Source organism: Physeter macrocephalus, chromosome 8, assembly GCF_002837175.3.
Source record: "Physeter macrocephalus isolate SW-GA chromosome 8, ASM283717v5, whole genome shotgun sequence".
NCBI lineage: Eukaryota > Metazoa > Chordata > Mammalia > Artiodactyla > Physeteridae > Physeter > Physeter macrocephalus.
This window is the reverse complement of record NC_041221.1, coordinates 15394656-15421896: the sequence shown is the minus strand read 5'-3', so window position 1 is coordinate 15421896 and position 27241 is coordinate 15394656. Positions and strand designations below refer to the sequence as shown.

The 27241-nt window shown below is 50.3% G+C and overlaps 2 protein-coding genes across 8 annotated transcripts in view; one reads left to right on the top strand and one right to left on the bottom strand.

The window, feature by feature from the left end:
- MCM3AP (minichromosome maintenance complex component 3 associated protein) overlaps positions 1-18569 on the bottom strand; it is a 36601-nt gene extending 18032 nt beyond the window's left edge. Inside the window, exons 1-14 of one of the 4 annotated variants that reach the window (XM_028492766.2) lie at positions 18508-18569; positions 16316-17644; positions 15852-16075; positions 13606-13684; positions 13244-13385; positions 11983-12173; positions 9782-9921; positions 8175-8372; positions 7577-7845; positions 5572-5734; positions 3502-3662; positions 2541-2782; positions 2059-2270; positions 1346-1446 (exon numbers count right to left, since the gene is read on the bottom strand). In XM_028492766.2, coding sequence (XP_028348567.1) covers positions 1346-1446; positions 2059-2270; positions 2541-2782; positions 3502-3662; positions 5572-5734; positions 7577-7845; positions 8175-8372; positions 9782-9921; positions 11983-12173; positions 13244-13385; positions 13606-13684; positions 15852-16075; positions 16316-17537 — 3344 coding nt within the window. In that variant the 5' untranslated portion in view covers positions 17538-17644; positions 18508-18569. The other 3 variants (XM_028492767.2, XM_028492768.2, XM_055086492.1) reach the window with 3 other exon arrangements.
- A 2-nt stretch (positions 18570-18571) lies between these two features.
- YBEY (ybeY metalloendoribonuclease) lies at positions 18572-26817 on the top strand. Of its 4 annotated transcripts, none has more exons than XM_028492774.2 (5): positions 18572-18666; positions 18997-19227; positions 20206-20334; positions 22834-22874; positions 26607-26817. In XM_028492774.2, exons 2-5 carry the CDS (start codon positions 19018-19020, stop codon positions 26677-26679), a joined length of 453 nt encoding a protein of 150 aa, XP_028348575.2. In that variant the 5' UTR covers positions 18572-18666; positions 18997-19017; the 3' UTR covers positions 26680-26817. The 4 variants fall into 4 exon arrangements, with proteins under 4 accessions (XP_028348575.2, XP_028348574.2, XP_023975789.3 ...); XM_028492773.2 differs by lacking the exons at positions 22834-22874; positions 26607-26817 and adding exons at positions 21557-21610; positions 21757-22819; XM_028492775.2 differs by lacking the exons at positions 18572-18666; positions 22834-22874; positions 26607-26817 and adding exons at positions 18787-18875; positions 21557-21610; positions 21757-22820.
- The last annotated feature ends 424 nt before the right edge of the window (positions 26818-27241 follow it).

Below are 27241 nucleotides of genomic sequence, written 5' to 3'. Positions count from 1 at the left end.
CATTCTGAGGGTTGTCTTTTGGTCTTGTTTATGGTTTCCTTTGCTGTGCAAGAGCTTTTAAGTTTCATTAGGTCCCATTTGTTTATTTTTGTTTTTATTTCCATTTCTCTAGGAGGTGGGTCAAAAAGGATCTTGCTGTGATTTATGTCATAGTGTTCTCCCTATGTTTTCCTCTAAGAGTTTGATAAGGTCTGGACTTACATTTAGGTCTTTAACCCATTTTGAGTTTATTTTTGTGTATGGTGTTAGGGAGTGTTCTAATTTCATTCTTTTACATGTAGCTGTCCAGTTTTCCCAGCACCACTTATTAAAGCAGCTGTCTTTTCTCCACTGTATATCCTTCCCTCCTTTATCAAAGATAAGGTGACCATATGTGTGTGGGTTTATCTCTGGGCTTTCTATCCTGTTCCATTGATCTATATTTCTGTTTTTGTGCCAGTACCATACTGTCTTGATTACTGTAACCTTGTAGTATAATCGGAAGTCAGGGAGCCTGATTCCTCCAGCTCCATTTTTCGTTCTCAAGATTGCTTTCTGGGCTTTCTATCCTGTTCCATTAATCTATATTTCTGTTTTTGTGCCAGTACCATACTGCCTTGATTACTACAGCTTATACAGGGAACTATCTGGTTGGCCAAAAAGTGCCTTCGGTTTTTAAGTATTGATAATACCATTTCGTATAATTGTGTCACTTTATATGTACTAGAATTTTTAAAAGAAGTTTGAAATCCTTAAGAAAGTCTGACTTACTAAATTTGGCAGATTTTAATTAAATATTAACTCCAAAAGTTGCTTAAGAGTTTAGAAAGATACTGATTATTAAATTTATCAAGACTAGATGCTTAAAGTGTTCCACAAAATCAGCTTTATAAAATTTATAAGTGTAGTTTGAAATGTCTAAGGAAATTTCATCATGGTGTTAAATGCAAATGGTATAAAATGTTTAAGAGAATTTAATCTGTCAAATTTATAAACTGTGACTTAATCCAAGATCAAGTAAAGTGAGTGTTTTTATTTTTTAACAGAGAACGAACTAATTATTACTAGATTTTTTTTATTACTAGATTTGTAATCACGTTTAAAGTTTAAAGAAAAACAGGTTTCTAATTTACAACTTTAATAAACCTAATGCTACTCAAAAATCATACACACATAGCAACTACCTGCAAACGACAAACACAGGTCAGGAACGTGAGGGATTATACCCACCAGCGAGCAGGACGGACATTTAAGCCTGTACAAAGGGGTGGCTGGGATCTCTCGTTGGAGACTGAGAGCAGCTTTATGAGAGGAAGTGTCTGGAGGGAGCGCGACGGCCTCGGAGCAGGAGAGGCACCACACTTACCCCAGGGCTGTGGCTGCGAAGGCCGCCCCGGCGGCGCCAACGTCCTCGCAGTCCCTCTGAACAACCTCCTGGATGAGCTCATCCACCACCTGCACCAGGTCCTAAGGAGAGGGCAGACTGGCTGGGGAAACGCCGCCTCGATCCAGACCCAGCTTATCACCAAGCAATCCGCCTCCACAGCCTAAGGTACTGAAGGTCTTCACGGAACCACAGAGACGTCATGGCCCGTCCGCCCAGCTCAGAAATCCCTCCAAGACCTCATCACTGGAAGCTGTTTGAAGGCGTCTGACGACCCTTACGGGGGTCGGCTGTGCGCTCCTGGAAAGGGATCCTGCTGATACCAGACAGGAGCCTTCTGGACAGGCCAGGACAAGACTGCTGCCTGCTCAACGATGGCCACTCAGACGGCCACAGCGCTGCACCCCAACGTCACACGTGCCCAGCCTCTGTGGCCCTTCCTCATTCCCCACCTCAGGCCTCCGTGATCCCCCAGTGGTGTGGCGCCCAGTGCCTGCCCCAGCAACAGGGTGGCGAGATCAAGTCACACGACCTGTGTGGTGGGTAGGCCCTGCTTGGCCCCAGGGCCACCTGTCAGAGGCATGCTGACCCCAGGGACACCTCAGGGACACAGACAGTGGTCAGACTGGACATCAGAGGCAGCTGGATGTTTGCCCATGACGGGCCCTCAGAGCCCTGACAGGAAGGTTCCTTACCTCGTCCGCGTACACAGGCGCAGACTTTGGGGGAAGGAGCTCCAGCTGCACGGGGGGCTGCACAGGGGGCTGGAAGAGGCTGGGCGCCATGCTCAAGGGCAGTGCCGGGAGGTGTGGAGGAGAAGCTGGCACAGGGGTGGGCAGGGGCTGCAGGAGGAGAGCCGGGGGGGTCTCGTCCCCCTCCGTACCGCACTCCTCTCCTCTCCCTACACCTGGAAGGAACAGGCAAACGTGGGCACCGAGGACAAGCCCTGGCCACCCACAGTGACCCTAAGGACTGGCCACCCTCCCCAAGCAGACCACTACAGGGCGCCCCCTGAGCCACGAGCCGGGGGACCGTGTGTGCTTCACCCGTGGGAACAAAGCACTGTGGCGCCAGGGAGCCGTTCAGGCAGCACCGAGCTGATACCGCCGGGCCCCAGGATGAGGCCTCCTAGAGGGGAGCACAGCTGGCGCCCTCCTGAGACCGCAGCCTCACTCACCCGCCACGTCCAAGCCGGGTCTCTGAGTGCCCGTGGGCAGCTCCGCAGCCAGGCTGTCCCCGACGTACTTGTTCTGGGAGTTGAAGCTGCACACGGGGGTGTGACGGGGGACGGGGGGTAACAGCCCTCCATTCACGATCTCCCCAACTGACACCGTCAGCTTCCTGGTAATAAACACCGACTTCCTGGCCTTGGATAAACCCTCTGGTTCCAGGAACGAGGACCGGTTCAGCTCAACACAGCTACCCAGACCACAAAGAACCCATGGAGAGGCGTTACACAGGCGAGAGGCCGCCCTTCACCTCCCCAGTGCCCTGCAGTCACTGTGTCGCCAGACGGCCACGTGGAAATGAGGGGAGGCAGCAAAGGCCCAGCCCACGGCATCCACCACTGCCAGCGTTTCCTCCTGACACGGGAGCCACCTGGCCTCACTGTTAGCAGCCCCAGGTGCAGCGACGCTCCCCTACACGCTCCCAGCTCACCCCGTCTGGGAGGGCAGGTCTGCAGGCAGCAGACGAGGCCAGGGCTGAGGAGTCAGAGGAGGATGGGTTCAGGGAAACCCCAGATCCAGACGCGACAGGCTACACATTATGAAGCCATTTTCTGGGATAGGGTCCACAAGTTCCACCACGTTCTCAAAACTCTGACTGCAGCAGAGGAGAGGCCCTGGCCTGGCCAGAGAGGCCATCTTCAGGGACAGAACAAGGAAGGCCCCAACCTCGACCATCAGGTTCTTGAGTAACTTGGGAAAAGTCAGGAAGAGTCTGAACCCTAACTGCTGACGAACGGCGTGTGACCTGGGGACATCCCCCGCGGTTGTGAGCCTCGCCTGCTCTCCTACACCCCAGGCAGTGGAACGTGCCTTCTCCAGGGCCTGGCGCGCAACTGGCACTTCCCATCCCTCCCAGAATTAAAAGGGAGAAAAGGAGAGAGGCCCGGCGGTTCGGGCCTCGGTGCTTACCCGTCGGAGACAGAGAGGCCGTGGCAGCTGAGGAAGTCTGTGGCCTCCTCTCCGTCTCTGAAGAGCAGCATGCGCACCACGCCATCCAGGGGGAAGGTGGTGGAGCGCTGGGTGCTCGCGGTGTATGCCACGTTGAGCGCTCGGAGCGCGTCCTTGCGGATCTGAGAGAAGCCGAGTCACTGAGTCGCACAGGGTCAGGCGCTCCATGACCTCAGGCGGCTCAGTCCCTCTGGAAAGCACCCCGGGTCCCAAGCTTAGCGCGCATCGGGCCGTCTGCTCAGCAGAATGCCCAGAAACGATGCAAAGCGAACAGTTTCACATACGGAAAAGGCTGGGCCATGAAGGCTTTATTTATATGAAATACTAGAAAACCACCCACCCACCAGCAGGGCAGGGAGAGTACACTGTGCATCCTCCACTCAACAGAAAGCTGTACAGCTGCTAAACATTACTGCAGAGATGATGGAATGCCATGGAAAGTGTGTGACATGAAACTGAGTACAAGTCAGAGAGGAAGTTGCTTCACAGCGTCACACTGAGCACTTTAAACACGTGCACCGAGCGAACCATGAAGGCACTGACAGGTTGGTTTGATCCCAGGACTCCGGTGGCCCTGCTCCTCCTCTTCAGTGTGCTTTAACCAATTCAACCCGGACCTACAGTGTTCCTTCAAGGCTGGCATGCATGTCCATGCTGAGTGCCCAACGGTGTACAGACAAGACCCCTGTCCTCACGTAGCTGATGTGGCAGGAGACACCAACATTGAACAAAATGAACGTACAAAATGCAGTGCGTTTAACGGTGATAGTGCGATAGAAAGAACAGCTGAGGACGAGGACAGGGAGCGCTCTGCCGAGAAGGGGGCAGCCAAGCCAGGCCCTGGAGGAGGGGAGCACTGTACACTCTGTGAGCAGAAAGAAGAGCAGGGAGAACAGCAAGCGCAAAGGCCCTGAGGCAGGCGCGTGCTGCAGGCTGGGGGGGGCTGGGGGTGGAGCCAGGGAAGACGGGAGAGGAGATGAGGTCCAGGAGACAATGGGCCACTGTGGGCCACTGTTAGTGAAACACTTTGTCTTTCTAAAGAATAACACTTAGATTTCTTTTGAGTTTAAAATTATTAAAATGGGTACAAATGGTCGACTATCACTTGTATTTTATCAACTGCACAGAGTTCCCCAAGCGGCACGTTGTTAGAAATCTTTTCATTGGTTCCAGAATTTCAGTTCTCTTGGAAACTGTCAGATCTGACAATGAGCAAACTTGCAGAAGACTTTGCCTGGAATGTGATGGTGGGTTGAGTCACTGTTTACAGGAGGACTTGTGACCAAAGAAGAAAAATGACCTGGAGTCACAAAACCAGCCAGGCAGGTTCCCGAGAATTCCCAGGCAACCTCCTCCCCACCCAGCGGCCGCCAGGGGCTCCCAGCAAGGATTCCAGGCAGCATTCTCCCGGCATCCCCCCACCCCCACCCCGCCCACCCGCAGCTACGGGACAGCACAGGGGCGTGCTGTGTGAGGTGGGCCTGCAGGCTGCTCTATTATCGTCCCCAAGTGCTTCAGAAGGCGAAGACCTGACTCTGGAAATCTGAGACCAGGAGTTCACACTCTATGCAAATCCTGAGGTAAGAGACTGGTCTTGCCCCGTCTTTGTAACCCCAGCGCAACAAAGAGCAGGCACTTTAGATATTTACCGAAATGAATTTAGCAACATCGAGCTCATTCCAGAAATGAAGACTGATAACACTAATAAGTTCTAGGTTAGGGGTTTGTGCATGCAGTTTGCTTTTTGGCTTCTCTGTTTCCATGGAAGATGATAGTTCTGAACGCAAGTTATCATTCTGAAGAGATTTCTCTCATGTGAACCAGAAGAAGAGTATTTCCCACTGCACAGCCTTTCCATCGGTGATCAATTGTGCCAACCCCATAAACAGGTAACAGGAGTATCCCCTCAGGGGCTGCTGCACAAGACTTAGCCCAGGACCCGCTGAGATGCTCCTGTCATAAAGAAGCTCTTAAATGTCACAAGTAGCAACCAGCTTTCGTAAATTCTGCAAGTACAGTGTCAGTACTCACCTGATTAAAGTAACAATGCAGAAGACAAGCATTCAGATAAGAAGCTGATTGGACCAGTTTGAAAAATCGCACAAAATTATTACTGTTCAACGCAGCAAAAGCCTGAACAGCAAATTTCACCTCAGAGGAGTTTCTAACGGCAGGATGGAACTGCTGCACTTCTCTGTTAAGTAAAGGAGATGAAAGGGGTTAGAATTTGATCTTTAATTAGACAAAATTTCCATGAAAATAGATCTGACAATAAAACAGATTTCAACTATACTGAAAAGGAAGGTCTTGATATGGTCACATATGCCAATATGTTCATGGTTTAGCAATGTCAAAGCCACCACTCCTGGATTGGTAACAAAGATTTTCTTTAAAAAGATGATGAGGGACTTCCCTGGTGGCACAGTGGTTAAGAATCCGCCTGCCAACACAGGGGACACGGGTTCGAGCCCTGGTCCAGGAAGATCCCACATGCCGCGGAGCAACTAAGCCCATGCGCTACAACTACTAAGCCTGCGCTCTAGAGCCCGTGAGCCAAACTACTGAGCCCGCGTGCCACAACTACTGAAGCCCGCGCGCCTAGAGCCCGTGCTCCACGAGAGGAGCCACCACAATGAGAAGCCTGCGCACTGCAACGAAGAGTGGCCCCCGCTCGCCGCAACTAGAGAAAGCCCGTGCACAGCAACAAAGACCCAACACAGCCATAAATAAATAAATTAATTTTTTTAAAAAAGAAGATGAATAATAAAATTAAAGCCATAATTTTTTTTAAATTTATTTATTTATGGCTGTGTTGGGACTTAGTTTCTGTGCCAGGGCTTTCTCTAGTTGTGGCGAGCGGGGGCCACTCTTCATCGTGATGCGCGGGCCTCTCACTATCGCGGCCTCTCTTGTTGCGGAGCACAGGCTCCAGGCGCGCAGGCTCAGTAATTGTGGCTCACAGGCCCAGTTGCTCCGCGGCATGTGGGATCTTCCCAGACCAGGGATCGAACCCGTGTCCCCTGCATTGGCAGGCAGATTCTCAACCACTGCGCCACCAGGGAAGCCCTGAAGCAATAATTTAAGAATTGATTATCGAAGAGTTACTTTAATGCCAACTGACTGCCAGCTGTGTTTGAAGATGACATCTAAGAAACAAAGTTTAACTTTGTTTTGTTTATAGATAAACTGATTTGGGGACTTCCCTGATGGTCCAGTGGTTAGGAGTCCGTGCTCTCTCTGCTGAGGGCCCGGGTTCCATCCCTCGTCGGGGAACTAAGATCCCACAAGCCACGCAGTGTGGCCGAAAAAAAAAAAAAAAATTAATTATTCAAGAATTACTCAAGATAAGGGACAAATGCCTATCATATACGAAAAGACTACACAGCCATTTTCCCTAACTAGTTTACCTCCAAGGCTTAATTTAAAATCAATCACACACCTACATATTCTGCAAGCTGAAAAACAGTTTCAGCATAAATAAGGGAAACTTGGGATCCAGTTTCCCAACGACAGGAATGGAAGGCTAGTGGACTCTAACCATATAAACGTCTAAGATAGATCAGGGCAAGGTTTAAAATTCATTCTTACTATCCCACCCTTAGCATTTCTGTTTCACACGATGTTTTCCTCTCCTGTGACTCAGACCTTTGACGAGGTTTGTGTGCACACATATACGAGGAAACACACTGACAGCTCTGACAGGGGACCCTGAGCCTTCCTGTCCTAGCTCACTCGCCCACTCTGCTCATACGGCAGACTCCTTCCTCGTGCTCTCCCACCGACAAGGAGAGCCTGTCCTCAGAAAGGACCTGGGCCACTCTGGATGCACTGGTGCCAGCAGGCGTCCCCAGCTTCTGCTCCCAGCGGCTGAGCTGCAGGGGCTGCACAGCCGAGCCCAGCTCTCTCACTAACGTCCCAGCGTTCGACACCAGAGAAAACTCAGTGCTCCCAGCACCGCTAATCCTAAGTGCTCGCTTCCTGGTTAAACCCTGCCTTTCCCTATGGCTTAGGCTGGCTTCTGAACTGGGAAGTTCACCTTAGGATGTCCCCCTTGTTGAGATTGAGCAGAACGTTGTAGCCCTGGAACTCTGCTTCGCTGGCACAGAACACGCCCTTGTTTCTCAGGTCTTGGTACATCTCCTTCAGACTCTGAAGGCACTTGGTCATGTTCTCATTGTTGATCTTGGCATCAAAGGAGGACATGGGCTCCTCACACATGAAGTGAGCACAGTGGATGTGAAACCGGGTGCACTTCTCAATCAGAGACACCGTCACTGGGTCACACAGGTGCTGCTGCGTGATGTCCTGGACACGAGCGAGGCGGAAAATTACACATGCACATGTGCTGTACGCGCGCTGTACGCACACACGCACACACACCTTACATACACGTTTCTCATATACACATAGATCTCATTAACGTATTCCCACACATAAGAATCAACTATTAGAAAAATCGTGCTTATTACCTGAATTTCTCAGATTTCAATTTGAAACAAAGCCCATGAAGTATATTTTAAAAGGACTTTGTAATGATTTTAAGTAACAGTGTATTTTTTGTTACGGATGAAATGTAACTGAGTAAAATGACAAGAACTCTCACTTTCACTCTGGACGTCACAAGTGGCTGATACCTTCCGTATGCCCCGCGTGCGGTTCCACACGAAGTCGTACCAGTCCCGCAGGCTGCCCTCCTTCTGGTCCATGATCTGGGTCACCAGGTAGTCCATGGTCCTGCTGAGCACGGCCGAGGGACGCAGCTCATGCGGCAGGGGCTCCTCCTGGTCTGCTGAGGAGCGGCTGTACTCCTTCACGGCTGCCGCGTGGTCCACCTGAGGGCAGGGAACAGGGGCGAGCGGCTGGGTGGCAGGTGCCAGGCCAGCCTCCCAGCTGCTGTGCCCGAAAACGGGGAAAATCACACACACACGCTTCAATAAGGTCAATACTACAGAATACAATTTTAAAACGTAAAATTTCTCTTTGCAGGTAACAATTAAAATTCAAAGGCAAAATAGAGAAACTTGTTTTTGGCAAACATGACAAGAAGTGAAGACAAGAGGCTATCACATCAACACACAGAGGAATTTTAGTGAGGACACACCTGCTTGGCTCCAAGCACAGAGGTGTGACAGGTAAAGGACGTTAAAGATTCTAAAAGGTCTCAGCCATGCCCAAACACCAGGTTAAGCCTACACGGACCAGAAACGGAGCCGGCAGTGAGGAGGGCGAGGTGGGGCAGGGGGGCAGCAGGGCCTGGGGAAGGCCCTCGAGAGTCTGGAGCGGCATCTTCCACCTGCAAGAAGAGGCTGAAGAGGTGCAGCTGAGGGTGGAGCCGAGACGCCCGTAAGCCCAGGCCCTGGGCACCGGCTGGGAGCTGTCATCACCGTCTCCTGGGGCAGGAGCGCTGGGCCTTTGCCTTGACAACTGCTGCCTAGCTGGGGACCCTGAGTCAGGCGAAGGCAGCTGTGTGAAACCAGCGGCCAGGAAAGGAGCAGAAGCCCGCAAGCAAAATTAACAGAGAGCAAAAGAATCTAAAATGGTGCAGATTTCTGGGGAAACAACAGGGAACGTGCACTGAAACATATTCAGGAACCTTAAGAAAGGTCACACATCTGATCCAGCACTTCATGCGTAGGATCCATCAGAAGGAAGGAAGCTGAATACCTTAGAGGCATTACACACAGCATGCCCAACAGAATTCTTAGTAACACTGAAAAATCAGAAACAGCCTAATCATTGCAAAATGGGGAGTCTGGACAGAGCTACATAATCAAATAATATGCCTACATTCAAAATTTTGAATGCTTATAAAGAGTTTACCGTAACAAAAGAAAATGCTCATAATAAAATGTTAAGTGAAAAAGATTCATACAAAATCATACCTAGAGCATCATCTCAAATGCACAAAATATAAACATAAAAAAGGACAGGAATAAAACTGTGAAAAGAAAAAATGGGAAAATTTTCTTTTTAATTTATAAAACAAATCTCTGTCTATTTCTTCAGGGAACCATATGGTCCAGTCACCTTACGCAAGACTGCTTCCTACACACCTCACAATGCAGACAATGGAACACGACTGTTCACAGCACATCCCCACCGCCCTCTAGAAAAGTAAACACCAGCCCAAATATGGACAGAAAGGACCAGTGCAGCCTTCCCTCCCCTGCACATGCCCCTCCACCCCAGTGAGTAGTACGGACAGCAGCCTGGCAAGCACCCTGGGGGCGTGGTGCTCTACCTGGTCAGTGCCTGGGACCACTTCAAACACACTAAGCTGGCTCCGGGTCTCCCGCATGTATCGCTCCTTCTCGGGACACATATCCGGGCACGTCCCAACAAAAGTCCTCGCTTTGTCCAGGTCGGTCCTTTTCACCCGAGCTGAAGGCATCAAGTAAAAAGTAAGAATGCACCACACAGTTACCAGGAAGCCAGAGAAGTGCATTTTCATAATGATAAAAGGAGAAATAAAAATAAACATCAAACTACAAAGGAAAAGAAAGAAATTTTAAAAACACTGGGCCTTACAGAAAGGAAAGCACAGCCTACCACACCAGGTGACAGGCCATCAAGGCCCATGAAGACCCTCCAGGGCTTCTCCCCTTTCCAGATGGGTCTCCAACAATCACAGACCTTCAAGGCACTCTTGCGGGGTGGGGGGTGCACACATGGGTGTTTATGGCTCCTATAATGACCTCAATGACACACAATCATGCTGCAGTATTTTTGTTAAAAGGATCAATTCCTTAAATGAAAATATTCAAAATTTGCCAGTATGCTAAAACTCTCAGTATTTCATCATGTTTTTAGTATAACAGGAATCACATAATGGAAGTTAGCTGGGTCCTGACCTAAATAAACCACTATGATGACCCACAGAATTAAATAGTTAACAAAAGTATCTTTTAAATGAAATGGAATGCAACAACCTAAAATTTAAAACATTCACATCTTATTTTTATTCTAAAAAATTCCAATATCTAGTAATAATTTTTTTTTTGGAATACAAAAATCACATGTCAATGATGATAATGTATAATGGCAGGTTTTATTACCGTGTTAAGGAGACACTGTGATTATTCCATTACAGCTTCTCCACAGAGGAAAATCCTACAGGTTAAACTTACTTTTGAAAAAACTTTGCAAAGAAGGGTACATGTGCTCTTTTATTTTTGGTCACTGCACATATTGCTTAGTGTTAATAGGACACTTGCTTTTTAAGTAGGTTTTAAATACATTCGCGTGGTTCAACATTCCAAAGGTGTAACAATGTCCAAGATGGGACGCCCCCCCGCCCTTGCTCCCCTGTCCTGACCATCAGCATGAGCGATCCTTTCTCACCTCCATGACTTTTACACACACATAAGCAAGTACACTTACCTATATACGGACACACACACACTTCCCCCTTTCCTGTACACAACTGGTAGACATTTCCCACACCCTGCTTTTTCCACTTCACAATAAATACTGATCATTGTTCCATAAAGAAACCCCAGTCTTCTTTCAGGCTATTTAGAATCCCACCGTATGGACAGTCAGTTTCCAATCTCTGTCATCACAAACAACCTTGTGAGTGAATCACACACACGTGGGGTAGTTTGTGGGACGCACTCCTGGAAGTGGAATTCTGGGTCAAAGGCGTGAGTGTCCCCAAGCCTGAAGACACTACCAACTTGTCTCCCCCGGAGCAGCCCACCCAAGGATGCAGCGCTGGGGCCCGATGGGAAGATGCCGCCCTAGCGGCTGTGGTTTGCATCTCTCAATCTCTCGATGCTGTGTGACGGGCCAAGAGCATCTGCATCTTTCCATTTCTTTTTTCCATGTTTAAGAGCCAACTCTTTTTTTTTTTCCGGCCACACCGAGCAGCTTGCGGGATCTTAGTTCCTCGACCAGGGATTGAACCCAGGCCCTCGGCAGTGAAAGCAGCGAGTCCTAACCACTGGACCACCAGGGAAGTTCCAAGAGCTCTTGACACTTCCTTTTCTGAACCTCTCAGACCTTACTCGTTTTTCTACTGGATTTGGTCTTTTTCATACTGACTCTACAGGACTTTCTGTATCTGGGAAATCAGCCCTTTGTCTGTGATGAGCTACAGATTTTTCCCCTGGATTGACATCTTTTGTAGTTTTATTTGTGGTGATTTTCTGTTAAATAGGAAGTTTTTGTTTTTTTAATGTGTGCTTTCTCAATGTCTAAAAACTGCCCTTTTAAATTATTTAATCTAGCGTGGATCAATGGTTTGTTAGCTTTCTTCCGAAAATAAAATTACATTACAAACACATCTGCACTATCTCCACGTCTACATTCACTGCCTCAGGAGACTAGAAAGCAACAGAGATCATACGTGCAGACTCAACGGCAGTGGAGCCCACAGACAGAGGTCACCCCTTCCCTCATGGCTCCCGAGAAGCCCGCCTCAGCCGAGACGCAGCCCCGTACCTTGCCGCATGACTCTGTCCCTCTGGTCAAGCAGGCGGTACTTCTCCTCGGATGTCTCAGCCACAGTACCTATCAGGGCACTGAGAGACGACACACACGGCCCAAGACCCTCGGAGCCCTCGGAGCCCTCGTCAAACGGGTCTCCCTCAAACTGAGGGGGCTTCAGAAGACTCGGCTTCTTCACTGGAGAGCTACAAGGAAGATGACATGCTAAGAGCTGTGTGTCCATCAGGCATTCGGATCATTTCCACATCTGAACACTTCTCTTATCCTCCAAGATACCCTGCTCCTCTACAGCTGGGAAGCCCAGCGCTGAAGACAGGCGGCCTTGACGACACTGGCGATGCCCGTGAAGGCATTACTCATACTACGCATAATTCGTGTTCTTCAAAAGTGAGATGCGCCCATTTAAAGAGCTGAAATGAATTATCTGTAGACTTCTATCTCAAAGAAATGAAACTAAGAGTGGAATAAAAGAACGTTTTAACACCATGAGGAAATACCATGCCTACACGTTTTCATACACAGCTCCCCTTCAGTAGAAGGATGTACTAAAAAGAACCGGGTGTTCTCTGTCAGCTTCCCCATGTTCTAGCTGGCTTTCAACATTCCATGAACTTGAATGTCAAAGAAGATGTAAGGAAAGGAAAAAACAAAAGCAAATCCACAACTAAGCTGTTGACTGCAAAACGTGAGGAAAGCTATACATTGACCAAAATATGTGAAGAAGGATTGAACAGAAGCAGGCCTGATGTGAAAAGGAAGGTGAGGTCACACAGGAGTCTGGGGCCACGAGCACAGGGGAGGGAGGAGCCTTTGGGAACGGAGATTCCACACACACAGGGAGGTCTCTGAAGTACACACCGAGTGCCAGACCTGGTCTGAGAGCTGTGCACACGGCTGCACAGTTATAACAGTTGCTAGAAGCGATTATTAGGAACACGTGGTTTACAGGCAATTAGACGTTTTAAGGGGAAAAGTGATTCCCTATATATGTATACATCAGATGGACTGCACGACAGTAGCTGCGTGGGCTGTGGGACTGAGGGAGGTGGGGGCCGGGCCTTTTCAGGGCCGCCTGCCTCTTCCCCTTCCGCAGGCCCTCTTCTCATCCTTCAGCCCCTGCTTAGGTGTCAGCATATCACCCACTTCCCTTTCACGCCGTCATGATGGCTATGAAATCCCTCCTGTTTAGTGACAGTAGAAGTCACAGAACCCACTTGCCCTGTAAAACACAGGCATTCGGAAGGACCAGCCACACCTTTTATTCAGGCTGCCGGCTGCAGCCCTGGCCACGGGCTTGCCAAGAGGGGAGTGCTGAAAGGGTGTGTCCTCAGTGCCCGGGCCAGCTTCAACATCACCTGGCTGCTTCTCCTTGAGGGAAAAGGGTTTCTTGTTGGGACCTGAGGACACAAAGGTCAGAACAGAGTTTATGATATCACAAGTCACTCAACACTGGACTTTACTTTTTCTTGAAAAAGTAATATTGTAATTGTGACAGGATGTTACAGAGGATCCCAAGGAAATATTACAGGCAGCCCCACCCCCCCCCACCCCACTCAAAGCTCGAAGGCCTTGCACACAAAGCAGCAGAGACTGTGCAAATATCAACTGAAAACTCACTTGTTTTTTTCTTGTGCCAGAAGATGGCCATATCCTTATGCAAACCTTTCCCCTTCTTCCTAGCCAGGGCTGCAGATGCCTGGAAAACAGTCCACAACACAAAGTACAAGGACATCAGGAGGCCAAAGGAAATGAAGCTCTCAAATGCAATTATCAGAATTCCATACAGCGGAGCTACACCTCTGCCAACCACATGTTCTGACCACACCATCTGCCTTCAGCCCTGGCAGCCACAGCCCTCACCTACCCTGCCTATCTCACAAGGATGTATTTGCCCTTCTCCTTTTCGAAATTAATCACTTTACCGTGATAGAACCCATAAACTTGGCCTTACTGGCATTTGGTGAGATGAGTCTCACCAGCTGACTTCCTGCACGGGAACAGAAAGACTGCCAAGTCACTTAAACCCAAAAGGAAGCTGCAGAATGACACACACAGGGTACAATTTGTCATAAAATATGCATACACAAACCCAACTATGTGTTAGTATACCTATAGATGTACCTATGAAAAAATTTAGGAAAACACTCACCACGCTAGATAATGGTGCTTGCTCTAACGGGAGAGATGGGGGTGATGAAGGACCTCAACTTTCCATTATCAATGAACTGCTTATAATGACAATATATTTATATATTTTATTTTTTATGTATTTTTTTAGGGTTCAGCTGGAAGAAAAAGCACATTGCAATAGCTAGAAAATAACTTTAAAAAAATGAGGATTGCTGTATGAGCCAGCAATTCCACTCCTAAGTATTTACCCAACAGAACTGAAAGCAGGGTCTTGAAGAGATATTTGCACAACATATTCACGACGGCATTATTCGCAATACACAAAAGGTAGAAACAACCCACATCCATGGACAGATGAATAGATAAACAAAATGTGGTAACACCCATACTATGGAATAAAGGAATGAAATACAACCACATGAATGAACCTTGAAGACATTATGCTGACTGAAATAAGCGAGACACAAAAGGACAAATATTGCATGATTCCACTTATCTGAAGTATCTAGAACAGGCAAATTCATAGAGCTAGAAAGTACATGAGAGGTCACCAGGGACTGGGGGAGGAAGGAATGGGGAGTTACTGCTTAATGGTTACAGAGTTTCTGTTTGAGAGGATGAAAAAGTTCTGGAACTAGATAACGTAATGGCTGTATAACACTGTGAACGTAATTAATGCTGCTAAACTGAAAAAAAAAAAAATCAACAGAAGGGAATAAAATGGCAAAAACCCCTAAAACTGCACATATGTTTTGGCACAGAACTTGCACTCTCAGGAATTTAAACAAAGGATATATTCAGAAATATATGCACAAAAATGTCCACAAACAGAAAGTTAGCTAAGTAGGTAAACAGGACAGAATGCCATGTAGCACTTAACAACCCCATTCTCATCTACACTGTTCATGGACTTCAGAAGCTACTGAAGATTACCACATGAAGAGGTTACCGAACGGCATATGTGGTTGTGATCCCATTTGTGTAAAAACAATGTGACTATATATTTCCAAAGACGTTTACCATAATCTTCATGGTTGATATCTTAGAGGATAGAACTATGGGTGATTTTGTGCCCCCTGCCATAGGACTTTCTGGGTTTTTTCCCTATGCTGACAGATAATACTTCTATCATTTTAAAAAATATGAAAACATGCTTTCTAAATTTTTATAGAACGTAATTTTTCCCCACAAGAACATTCAGAATAACAAAATATAATATAAAGCTACATAACGTGAGCAGCTCATGTAAGTATACACCCTACAACCAATGTTGTCATGCGTATATGTGCATATACATAAATTTAAAGTCAAGGTATATAAACCATTAAGAGCAGTTCTCTCTGGAGAATGGGATTACAAGAAGATTTTACCTTTTCTGTATTGTTCTGAATGTTTACAGTGATCGTGTACTATGACCACATAAAACAAAATCAAAAACAAAACAAGAAAACTCAAGTTTGAAAAAGTGCTATGTGGTTACAGGGACACTCCCACGTGCTTTAGAGAAATCTGACCTCACGGGAATCATTCACCCAGCATTTCTGAACACTGCATTCAGTGCGGACTGCAAGCTTTTCACAAATGACTTAAATTTATGAAATAAAGAGTGCTATTCCAGTCTAAGTTAAGACATTACAGTACTTTTCTAAATTCCAGCAAGCAAATAACTGATAGATTTTAAAAAACAGGTTTTAAAGTGACAAAGCTCACTCTAACTTTGTCGGAGTACTCACATGATCAAAAAAATACACCACTGCAAGCTTTTTGTTGCGCTTGGTACAGATGCGCTGCACTTTAGCAATCTTGCCAAAGTGGTTCTCCAGAGTGGTTCTGTCATTGAGATAGTCAGGGATGTTCTTGCACTGGATCGCTGTGACTTCAGCAGGAGACAAGCCCCCAAGAATGTCTGTGCTCTCACTTCTTTTACTCTGACGGCCAGGAGTTCCTCTTAGAGAATCTAGGGGATCAGAGAACGGGCACAGAAATGTATCAGATGCAATGTTTTCAAATAGGAGGCATCAACCAGGTAAGAGCAAAGGAAATTTTCATGGATGTAAGACCTGCTCTGAGATCCTATGGTATGTTAGGATCCCTAGTTTACAGGGGGTTTACTACGAAATTCAAACTAACACCCAGGGAAATTTACCAAGAACTTGCCGGCAGAATTTACTGTATTTTGTACATTTTTAGAGCGCACCTTCTTTTTTATCTCTACTTTCAGTTTCTTCCTCCTTATTCACACCTGGAAGCCGGGAAGGTGCCAGGACAGACGGACTGCCTCCTGGGACGGCCAAGGGGTCATTTTCCCCAGACTCGGCACAGCCAGTTTCCTTTTTAGATTCCTTGTTGCCCAGACGACCTACTTCTTTATTGCTTTTGAAGACATCCTGTATTGTCCGACCAAACAAAGTGCCTCCCCGGGGTCGATTCAAGCGGACGGGTCGTTTATCTGGAGGATGATCGCCCCTCAACAGAGGGTCCAAATCTTCTGCTGCATCATGACCGTGCCTCCTTGGGGACCGATCCTGGTCCTCCTTCCTTTTCAGTCCTTTCATGAGGCTGGGAAGTGGCTCCATTTGGGAAACAGCTTCTTCGCATCCTTGTCTGACACCTGTTTTGCTAACTGGGAAGGGTTCACCCAAGGACCCTGAAGAAGATATGGGGAAGCTAGTAAAGCCACTATTAGAACTTCCAAATAGTGATTTTGGGCCTCTCTTCTCTTCCTCCACATTTTGACTTGACAAAGCAGAAGTAAAGGCAGATGATGATGAATTATTATTACCTGGTTTTGAAAAGGTAAAATTTGAATTGGTGGCTGAACTACTTGTCACCTGAGAAAAACAAAATGGGGCCAGTCCCCCAGGTCCACTACTGACTGGGTGGGAAAATGTAAAAAATCCAGAAGTAATTTGGTTCTGAGTTTTCGCTGGCTCGGATTCAGTCCCCAATATTGGTCTAAACACTGAATTTTCCAGAGGTTTAAAGCTAAATTCTGTTTTCCCAAAACCAGAACTTGCTATTTCTCCAGTCTCTGGTCCAAAAGTAGAAGTACTTGGGAATGCTCCAAGGTTGGGTGATTTAAAACTAAATCCTGGGTTTCCAGGCACAGATGAACTTGAAGGCCCAGAGGTAGCAACAAAGGCCGGAATGTGTTCAAGTCCAGAAAAGAGTCCAACATTTGAGATTTGGGAGAATCTTAATGTTTGCACTGAAGAAGAAGGACTTTGTCCCGAAGATGCTGGAAAGCTGGACACCTGTGAAAATCCTGAGCTCTTCCCGGATAATGTATTGTTTTGTCCAAAAAGAGAGGGCTGACCAAACCGAAATGGTGGCTTAGCTTGAAACGTCCCTATGGAAGTACTGGAAGATGGTGGAAAAGCACTAGGCTGCTGTCCACTGAACGGATTAGCTGGATTCATCTTCTGATCCAATTACTGAAAAGTAATAAATACTACGTGCAGAAAAGTAGTCCCCTTCCTCAAACGATCTGTTCAGCTAGGGAGCTCCCCCTCATCTTCACAATAAGCTGAAAGACAAAAACTCAGACCATCACAGCTATGTAGCGCTGGAAGATTAAGAAAAGAATTTTTAATCACGTGTCAGGTAAAGCAAAGGGCTAAGTATTCTTATTTTCTGAGAGCCAACTGCTGGGGTTGTTTTGTTTTGTTTTGGTTTTGAGTGCGGGGTAGAAGTTGGTACAAATAAATTACTTTGTTACGGAGCTTTAAAGCGTGATCGTTTAAAACTAAAAACAAAAATTCAAAACATCTTACTGAATCGGTAAATTCACGGAAAACCTCAAATAGCAATATGAAAATACATGCCGTTACTCAGACAGGAGGTTTCTGACGTGTTTCAATCTCGACAGCCAGAGAATTAGAATGCAACACTGTTAAAACATTAGTGTTTCAGTGTTTCCTCCCGTCTAATTTTTCTCCCAGTAACCAGAGCACCAAATACTCTTTCTAGACAAAGAAATAATTTGCGTTTTTACACGCGAGCGATTACCCCCAGGAGCTGGCTTGAAGAACAAAAGTGCTCACGCAGAGAGGCTGCCCCACCCCAGACCGCCGAGGGACAGGGGCACCGCTGCAGCGCAATCCAAACCACGGGCGGCGCGGTGGGTGGCCCCGCACACGCTGTGTTCTCCCCCGCACCCGCTATGCTCCCCCCCGCGCCCGCAATGTCCTCCCGGCGACCCTGGCCCCGCGCCCCTGGCGCCCCCTCCGTTACCGACACGGGCGCGGCGGCGGGAAAGGGGGAGACCTCCGCCCGCCCGAGCTCCGCGCCGCGCTCACCATCCGGCTCAGAGACGACGCCGCCCGCCGTCCCAAGGCCCCTTGGCGCCGGGCTGGAGCCGCACGCAAAGACCGCGACAGCCAGACTCACCGCTTCACTGCTCGCAGCGCGCAGAAAGCTATGCGGCCCCACTTCCGGTCCGTCCCGCGCCTGGGCCCCGACGCGCTCCGGTTCCGCTTTCTGGCCGGGCGGCGGCAGCGGAGCTTCCGGTACGCGGCGTCCAGGCCCGGGCCCGCCGGCTTCCGCCCGGTAAGTTCCTCCTCTCCAAAGAGGGGCGGCGGGCGTTCCCTGCGGGCGGCCCGGAGCCGACGGGGCGCGCCCCCCGCCCCGCCCCACTGTGCACACCTTCACCGTTGGGCCCTTTCTCCCCGCCGCCCCGGTTTCCTAGGGGATGTTGAGGTCTGGCGCGCCTGACTCCACGGCCTGTTCACGTCCTTCCGTGTTATGGCTTCATTATGGTGAAAGGCACATTCCATGACGTTTTTCAACGAATTCCACCAAACAAGATGAATTGAGTGTGTGTGCGCGGGTGTTTCTACAGAACTTAGGAGGGTTTTCTGATTTGTCTGCCTTTTATAGGGCGCGGTGGCTAGGGCCGCGATGAGCTTGGTGGTCAGGAACCTGCAGCGGGCGGTGCCCCTGAGGCGGGCGCGGCTCCGCGAGAAGGTGCAGGCGGTGCGGAGAGCCCTGGGGGTGCAGAGGTTCGACCTGGGGGTCGTCTGTGTCGACAACAGAAAGATTCAGCAGATTAATAGAATCTACAGAGACAAAAATACCCCAACAGATGTGCTTTCCTTTCCATTTCACGAGGTAAAAGCTGTTTTCCTGTTCCTGTCTGGCCTACCTTCCTCTGTAAATCCCTGTTAATTATACCACAGACATGATTTTAAGTTTTACTTTGAAAAATTTCAAATACAAAAGGAGAGAGTACCGTGTGACCATCCCCTATTGATCAGATCCTATCGCTGGGCCCCCTGGCCCCACGTTCTGTATCAGTGAATTAATGAGAAAGTGCTTCTGCAGTTTTAAGTGTGACTCAATAATGCATATGTATAGATTGAAAACTTTTAAATAACTCTGAGAATAAAAGGAAAGAATTGGGTGAATGTTTTAAACAAATATGTGGTATCTATCAGGTCACTACCTATGTTATGTGAATGATCGATCCGAGGCCCCCACACTGTTAGTAACAGCAGAAATTGAGGCGACCCTTTTGGAAGGCAACCTGGCAGTTTACTTGAAGTAAATATTGATTACTGTTTAATCCACTAGTGTCACACCTAAGGAAATAAATGGAAAGAAAGTAAAATGTTCAATGTGTAATATAAAAATGTATTAAAGTATCCACTTACCATTTTCCCTGATAGGAAGTAAAAATATTAACACCCTAAATATCAAGCCATAGGTGACTGGCTTAGTGTGAACAGGCCTCAACTGAATGGACTGGTCTTTATGGTCTTTATGTGGGAAAATGAGAAAGATTATTTGTTTAGGACAAAACAACAACTGGAAAAAACAGAAATGTAAGCTTGTATGGATGTGGTGATTTAGCTCCATAGAAGTTAGGGAGCTGGGTGGTTGTGCCTTAGGAAGGATGAAAGAAATGGAAGGTTCATTTGACAGGGTGGGAACATCTTCAGTCAGTCGTGTGTAGTGTCTCTGCCACAGTTCCCGACTTGTCTGCCTTGGGACTAGTGACACAGGGTCTCTTGGGGTGAAATCTGTAGGCCTGTGATCAGTTAGTGTTCTGAGGTCATGTTCTCCAAATGTGTGTTTCCTCATTTTCAGAATCTGAAAGCAGGCGAAATTCCCCAGCCTGATTTTCCAGATGACTATAATTTAGGAGACATTTTCCTGGGAGTGGAGTATATCTTCCAGCACTGCAAAGAAAATGAAGATTACTATGACATCCTGACTGTAAGTGCTGAAATGACAGATCCTGATTGCAAAGCAAAGGCTGATGTCCTCCATCCAGGCCATGAGAAGAGGTGGAGGCGACATGGGCATACACACCCTCGTCCTCATGTAGGACAGAGGTTACTGGGGGAGACCCACAGGCAGGGGCAGCACCCTCTCACCATCCCTCAGAGAGGAGAGCCTGGGCCATGGGGTCTGCGTGCCCCATGGCACCATTGGGCGAGGGGAGAGGACAGGGAGCATCTATGTGTATAACTGAGGAGAGGGAGCCCCCAAAGTGGCCTTGTTCTTAGCTTTACCTCTGGAGATCAGCAGGCTGTGTTTAGCCAGCTCGGATCTGCTGCATGAGCTTCTTACTGAACTGCCCAAAGCAGGCAGGATTCTGGCCTCCAGGACCTTCAGATCTGTCCTCAGCTTGATGCCACGAAGGGTGGTGGGAGTGTTCTGAAAAGTGGTGTGTGAGTGAGTCGTGTTTTAACGTTCCTGTGGATTCAATTGAGACATTTTCCTTTGGCCGAATGGCCACACCCTGAATTATCATCTTTGGGGAGCCTAGTGCTTCCGAGGCTTGAAGCAGAGCTTAGAGCAAGACGCCCTGTGTTCAGGCGTCAGGGTGCTGCCAGGAGGAGGGTGTGCTTTCTCCCTGGGAGTTGGGGCAACTGCAGCATAGACAGGACTAGTCAGCACAGGTCTCAGCTCTGGGATCTCTGTGGCCAGCAGCTGGGCACCCCTGGGGGCTCTGGGCTGGGGGGCAGTTGTGGACCTCTTCCACTCCCCCACACCTCCTGAGGATTCTCTTACCCCCAGCGGAGGGGCAGCCCACACTCCTAGGGCCCTCACCCCCCGGCACAGGGCCAGGCCAAGCCACTGTCCTCCCAGCTGGTGCCCAGCTGCATGCTGGCACCTTCTAACAGCCCGGGATACCTTTCCCCTTCCCCTGCCCTGGGCCTCCATGTCTCCACAGCTACCCACCCCAGCCCCGAGGAGATCCTGATCTTCACATCCTGCCGCAGGGGCCAGGCCCACTGCCGCTTCCCAAACCCCACCCCTGTGACCTGCCACCTGCCCACAGCCCTGCCTGGGCCCAGAGAAAGTGTCCTAACCTCCCACCAGGCATCCACCGAGCTCTCCCTGACCTCCTCCTCCTCCTCCTCCTCCTCCTCCCTGGCTCATGGCTTGGTCCTGACCACCCCCTGAGGCAGCTTCTTAATGGTTCTGACAGGTGACTGCCACCCACGGGCTCTGTCACCTGCTGGGCTTCACACACAGCACGGAGGCCGACTGGCAGAAGCGGTACCAGAAGGAGAAGCAGGTTCTCAAGGAGCTGAGCAGGCACAAAGGGGCCAGGTTTCAGCCCCTGAGCAAGGGCCTCTTCTGACCGAAGTGCCACAGTGTCTGCTGGGCTTCACACACAGCACGGAGGCCGAGTGGCAGAAGGTAGGAGCCATCCCCTGTCCCCAGCACACACACACAGGGGGCATTGCAGCCCAAGGCCCCAGGAACCGGGGCTGCACCATCTTCCCCTTGCAGTCAAGTATGAAAACCAAATGGAGAAATGCACTGAAATAAGGAACTTATAATGCCTGCTTTATAAAAAAGACAGTGTTTGTCTTAAATATTGGACTCTCTAAATGCTGTTAACTGCATTATTTATTCCCTGTTGAAAGAAAGGTCTGAGGAGAGACACTACATTCCATAAATTCTATAAAATTCAAATGGCTTAAAGTTAAAAAAAACCTTTACAAGAGACATTGTGATGGTATTTGTCAATGGAAACAGGATTTAGAGCGTGCAGGTGTCTGATCCAGACCAGTGAGGTAAAGTTCTGCGGCAGTTTGTTTCCTGGAAGGCTGCCAGTGTTTTCTGTCTGTGAAGGTCTGTGTTGGTAGATGCACCGTATTGTGTTTTATTAACTTGAATTATATTCGTAATCAAACGGGTTCCCTGAACAGCATAGAAGAAAAGCATTTTTTCCTTAACAAGGTAGTCTCCGGGCAGTGGGCCTCTCCCCGGCCTTCCTAGGCTGCTGGGTCCACACCTGCCACACCCTGGCTCCGCCTCGCCCCCCACCCCCCACCCCAGCCCTGCTGTGGCCGCCTGGCTCCCCTCTTCAGCCCCACTGCTTCCCACACACCGGCAGCATCTCAGGAAAGCCTCCAGCGTGCTTCCACCAGCCTGCCCTTTCCCCGGGGGGCCGTCCTCACACACCCCCTCCGGTGCTTTCAGGGCCGGGCCACCCAGTCTGGCCCCTTCTCCTGCGACCCAGGCAGGCACTCCTCTTCATACACGAGACCACCACCTCAGCACCTGGCCCCAGCCCCCTGCTGGTTGCAGGGTTCACACGCCACCGCCACCGGGCAGCACGTCGTCAGTGCTCCCTGTGCACTGGGACCGCGGCCTGCCTTGGGCTGTGTGGGAGGCCCCGGGCCTCAGGGAGGGAGCCCCAGGGCCCGCGGAGGCTGGGCCAATCTGGAGCTGTTCCCACCCCCTCTCTTTCAGATGTACCAGAAGGAGAAGCAGGTTCTCGAGGAGCTGAGCAGGTACACAGGGAGCAGGCTTCAGCCCCTGAGCAGGGGCCTCTTCTGACCGAAGTGCCACAGTGTGGGGGAAAAGTGGGTCTCCCCGGGCCCCTGGGATCAGGGCCCCCCACGCTGAGGTCCCTGCTGGCCACTGCTGTCCTGTGGGGCTGCATAAGTGCCAGCCCCAGCAGGCGCTGAATCCCACGAGTGGAACTTGCCTCTTAAAACACGAGAGAAATTTCCACTCATTTCTTTGTTCAGGACACAGTAGGTGTGTTATTTTCAGTGTTGTAAATAAAATAGTTCCAAGTGTTCAGGATGCAGAGGTGGGGCATGTCAACCACCTCCTCCCTGGGGCTCTGCTATTGACAAAGAGGCATCTCCCATGTCTGCATCCCTTCAGGACAAATCAAGCAGCCCAGGTGGGCCTGCCCCCACTTCCCGTTGGAATCCTGCTGGATTCGGTCCCATCCAGCTCTCAGGAGCACTGGGGCCTGGAGCCTTTGCTTGGTGCCTCTGCAAGGTGAGGGACAAGGCTGACCCTCGAGGTGGCCGCAGGGCCAGGCCTACCCCCTGCAGGGCACCCTCAGCACGCCTCCTGCCATCACCCACCCCTACCCATCGGTCCCGGTCAGGCAGTTGCTCACAGACTGTGCTCGAGTCCTTTGCCGTGGCCCCCGCGTGGCAGAGCTCCGACTGCCACGTCCCATCCTCCTGTAGGAAAGCCTCCCTCCTGTCAGTATGTCCTGCTGTGTGAATATGAAAATAAAGCCAGGAATTTACCCCAGAGCTTTATCCAGAGCTGTGCACAAGCTTCAGGCATCACGGGTGGGAGCAGATCTGGAAGGGGTGGGCGCCGAGCCAACCCTGGGCCTCCAAGCACTGACCACAGTGCCACAGGCCCTCCAAGGAGCTCTGAACTGGTCATGGCGATGAAACACAGCCTCTCGGAGACCCTGAAACCCCAAGTACTGTGATTCTAAGAATTTGGTTTCTCCCATAAATTGATTTCAGAAACATGAAAACGTGTTTCCCACTGGATTTGTGTCCTGAGCCTGGACTTTCCCTGGCTCTCGGGGACACGGGCCCTGTCGTGTTCCTGAATCGTTGGCCACATGACCTATCTGTCGTCAGTTAAGCTCGTTCTCAGTTTAAAGTCTAACGTGTCAAAGACCAAAGATAACCCCAGAAAGCTCTCCCCAGGCCTTTTCAAGGGACTGAAGGGGTCCTGAGACCCACTGGTCCTATCAGCGAGTATTTGGATGTCTCCACCTGCCATTAGAGCTGACCCTCCAGAACCTCTCGTCATGTCCGGAACACAGGCAGGTTTTCTCCTGGGTACGGGCCTGAGCAGAATTGCTGGGAGCTGGAGGTGGGAGGTCAGCTTTATAGGCTGATGCCTATGAGTGTTTCCCCAGGGCTGGATGGTTTGTCCCCGCCAGCAGCCCGTAGTAGTGGCCCCCAGGTCCTGCTACCTGGTGTCAGGTACCAAGCAACCTGTGTGTGCCCTGACCCTCCACTTGGATGGTGTCCACCTGTGCACCGTGGCCGTCCTGTGTTTCTCTTGTCACCAGTGACCCTCTCCATTGGCATCCCCTCCACCAGAAGGGTGACCGGTCAGGTCTTATTGCCCATTTTCTACTGGTTTTTCTTTTTTCTTATTAATTCTGGGGTGTTTTTATATATGGTTGAAAACATGCCTTGAATTTTAGTACAGAATACGAGCAAGTGTCCTTCTGACCTGAATCTGAGAGAAGGCCGCCCCACGGTCTGTCAGCAGCTGTGCCGTATGCCGGCTGTGTGGCCTCTTGGTTCTATATCATTCCGCTGGTCATTCCTGCCCACCCCACCTGGGCATGTGCTGTCACGTCCCAGGGCTTCCTGCAAACCCAGCATTGCCAGAGCAGGGCTCCTGCTCTGGGTGTCGCTGGCATCCCCAGCCCTTTACTGTCCTAGGTGTGTTGTAGATTGAGCTCCCGGGGCCGTGATGCCCTGGAGGTGCCGTGCCAGGTCCGCAGGCCGCTGAGCATGTGCATTGCCTCTCGCTTCGTGTCCTCAGCATCTTGTCGAGTGGACCCCCGTCAGGGTGCCGGGCACAGCTGGTGAAGGGAAGTTTTCTCACAACACTTGCCACTAACTGCCAGGAGGCAGTGCAGACCCCACAAGTGGAGGGCTCAGGCCCACGAGACTGTCCCCCGCTCTAGACCAGGGGATGCACTGTCCACCGTCACCAGAAATCAGGGGTTCCCACGACCCCCGCCTCTGGTTCAGTAATTTGCTAGAATGGCCCACAGAACTCAGGGAAACACTGGTTTCTTACGAGGGACACAGATGGAGTCGTCCATAGGGTGACATCTGGGAGCTTATGTCCCCGTGGAGCTGGGGTGTCCCCCCCAGATGTGTTCACCAGCCCCATCTTCTAGGGGTTTTGTGGAGGCTCTTAAATCGCTGGCCTCTGGTGATTGGCTCAGCCTCCAGCCCCTCGCCCCTCTCCCCTCCCTGAGGTTGGGGGTGGGGCCTAAGTTCCAACCTCTCATCAGGGTTGGCTCCTCAGCGACCAGCCCCATCCTGAAGCTCTCCAGCGCCCCAGTCACCTGGTTAGCAAGGTCGCAGGAATCAGAAAGGTTTTACGAGCTCTGTGCCAGGAACCAGGACAAAACCAGATAGATATGTCGTCTTATCCTGTGGTATCACGCCATGCCACCACTGTACTCCCGGCACCCGGACCCCAGAACCCACCTCCCTGGCAGCCCCACCCTCACTCCCAGGGCCTGCTCAGACCTCTTCAGCTTCTCCAGGTTGGCATGCCTCGGGGTGCTTTCCCCCCGAGGCCCTCCTCAGCAGTGACCACCCCTCCTGCAGGCCCCCCCAGTGGTGGCCTTGCCGGGCTTCTGCCGGCACTGGACTCTCCCGGACTCAGGAACATGTTTCTTTCATCCCGGTTGACCCAGCAAGGCCAGGTGTGCGGTCGTAGGAAACACGTATGTTGGTCTCTGCCCCGGCGCCTGACGTGGGGCACCTCGTGAATTCCCAAGTGACAAGAGCATCAGGAGCCCCTTTTGTCCCAATGAGGTGACTCTGGGTGGCTCCTGGGTGGGGGCTGGTCGCCAGGAAGACCAAGCCAGGATGAGAACCTTGGAGCTTACGGCGCCGCCCCACGCCCCTTCTCCAGAGTAGGGAGGGGACTAGAGATGGAGTTAGCCGTGGATCAGGCCTCCATGCAGTCCCCACAGCATAAGGCTCGGGGGGCCGGGTCGGCAGACACAGCCACATACCAGGAGGGTGACGCACCCCACTCCACGGGGACACAGGTGGCAACCTGGATTTGTGACTGGTGTCTGAAGTGAGGACAGTCCTGTGGGACTGAGCCGTTACCTGTGGGATCCAACACCATCTCCAGGTGGGTGGTGTCAGAACTGGACTGAACTGTAGGACACCCATGCGGGGGTCACTGAGGACCGCTTGATGTGGGGAAACCCCACACATTTGGTGACGGAAGTGAAATGTTCTGTGTGAAAGTATAGGAGACTCACAGGTGAGAAAGACACAGGAGGGAAGAGCAGGGTTTTCCGACTTGGGAGGTAAACAAAACAGTTTTTCCAATTTACCAGACCATCCAAAGATACGAACTTCTGTCACATCTCTTCCCTCTATTGAATTAATAATTACGTTGAGAAAACCAAAGGGAAAAGCCATGTTAGAAAACGTCAAACTGAATGGGAATTACCTGGTGCCCATTCCCCACCCCTCCAGGCCGCAGTGCTGGGGGAGAAAGAAAGAAAGAAAACATCAACATGAAAATGAGGAAATCGGCTCAGACGTTTAACTGCACATTTAACGGGACACCGGCGACTGTCGAGAAGAGCTGCGCTCAGGCACCCAGGCCCCGGCCCTCTCCTCGCTGGGCAGCTGCACGGGGCGAGGTGAGCCCAGGGGGAGCCTGCGTGCAGCCAAAGGGCAATTCCAAGGTCATCTCGCTTCCTCTGACGAGCCTTCTGGCAACTGCGAGGGTGCACAGATGCAAGGCCGGACCGGGGCTCCTGCTCGTGTGGAACTTGGGGAAAGAGACGATTTATCCCAAAAGGGGCCAATGAAAACATGCATAATACTTGAAAACGGCATTTGCGAGAAAATTATATTAAAGCAGCCAGGAAGCGTAATTCCACCAGAAAAAAATGAAAGAGGAGCAGAGCGTGGAGGAAAGGTCGCTCGTCCCGTGGGGAGAGTCCAGACAGGCAGACGGAAGACAGCCCCGCCTCGGGCCGGCCTCGGGTGCTCGGCTTCAGGGGGAGCAGCCACGTGAGTGAGCGGGCCTGCGGCTCTGCCCTCACACGCACACCGGCGGGCGCGTCCTACAGCCGCGCCCTTCCTGTGAGGGGCGGAGCCTC

Coding starts and splice junctions, on each gene's coding strand:
- YBEY (XM_028492775.2), top strand. Junction 19,228..20,205: donor TTTCCTTTCCATTTCACGAG/GTAAAAGCTGTT, acceptor CCTCATTTTCAG/AATCTGAAAGCAGGCGAAAT. Junction 20,335..21,556: donor ATTACTATGACATCCTGACT/GTAAGTGCTGAA, acceptor TGGTTCTGACAG/GTGACTGCCACCCACGGGCT.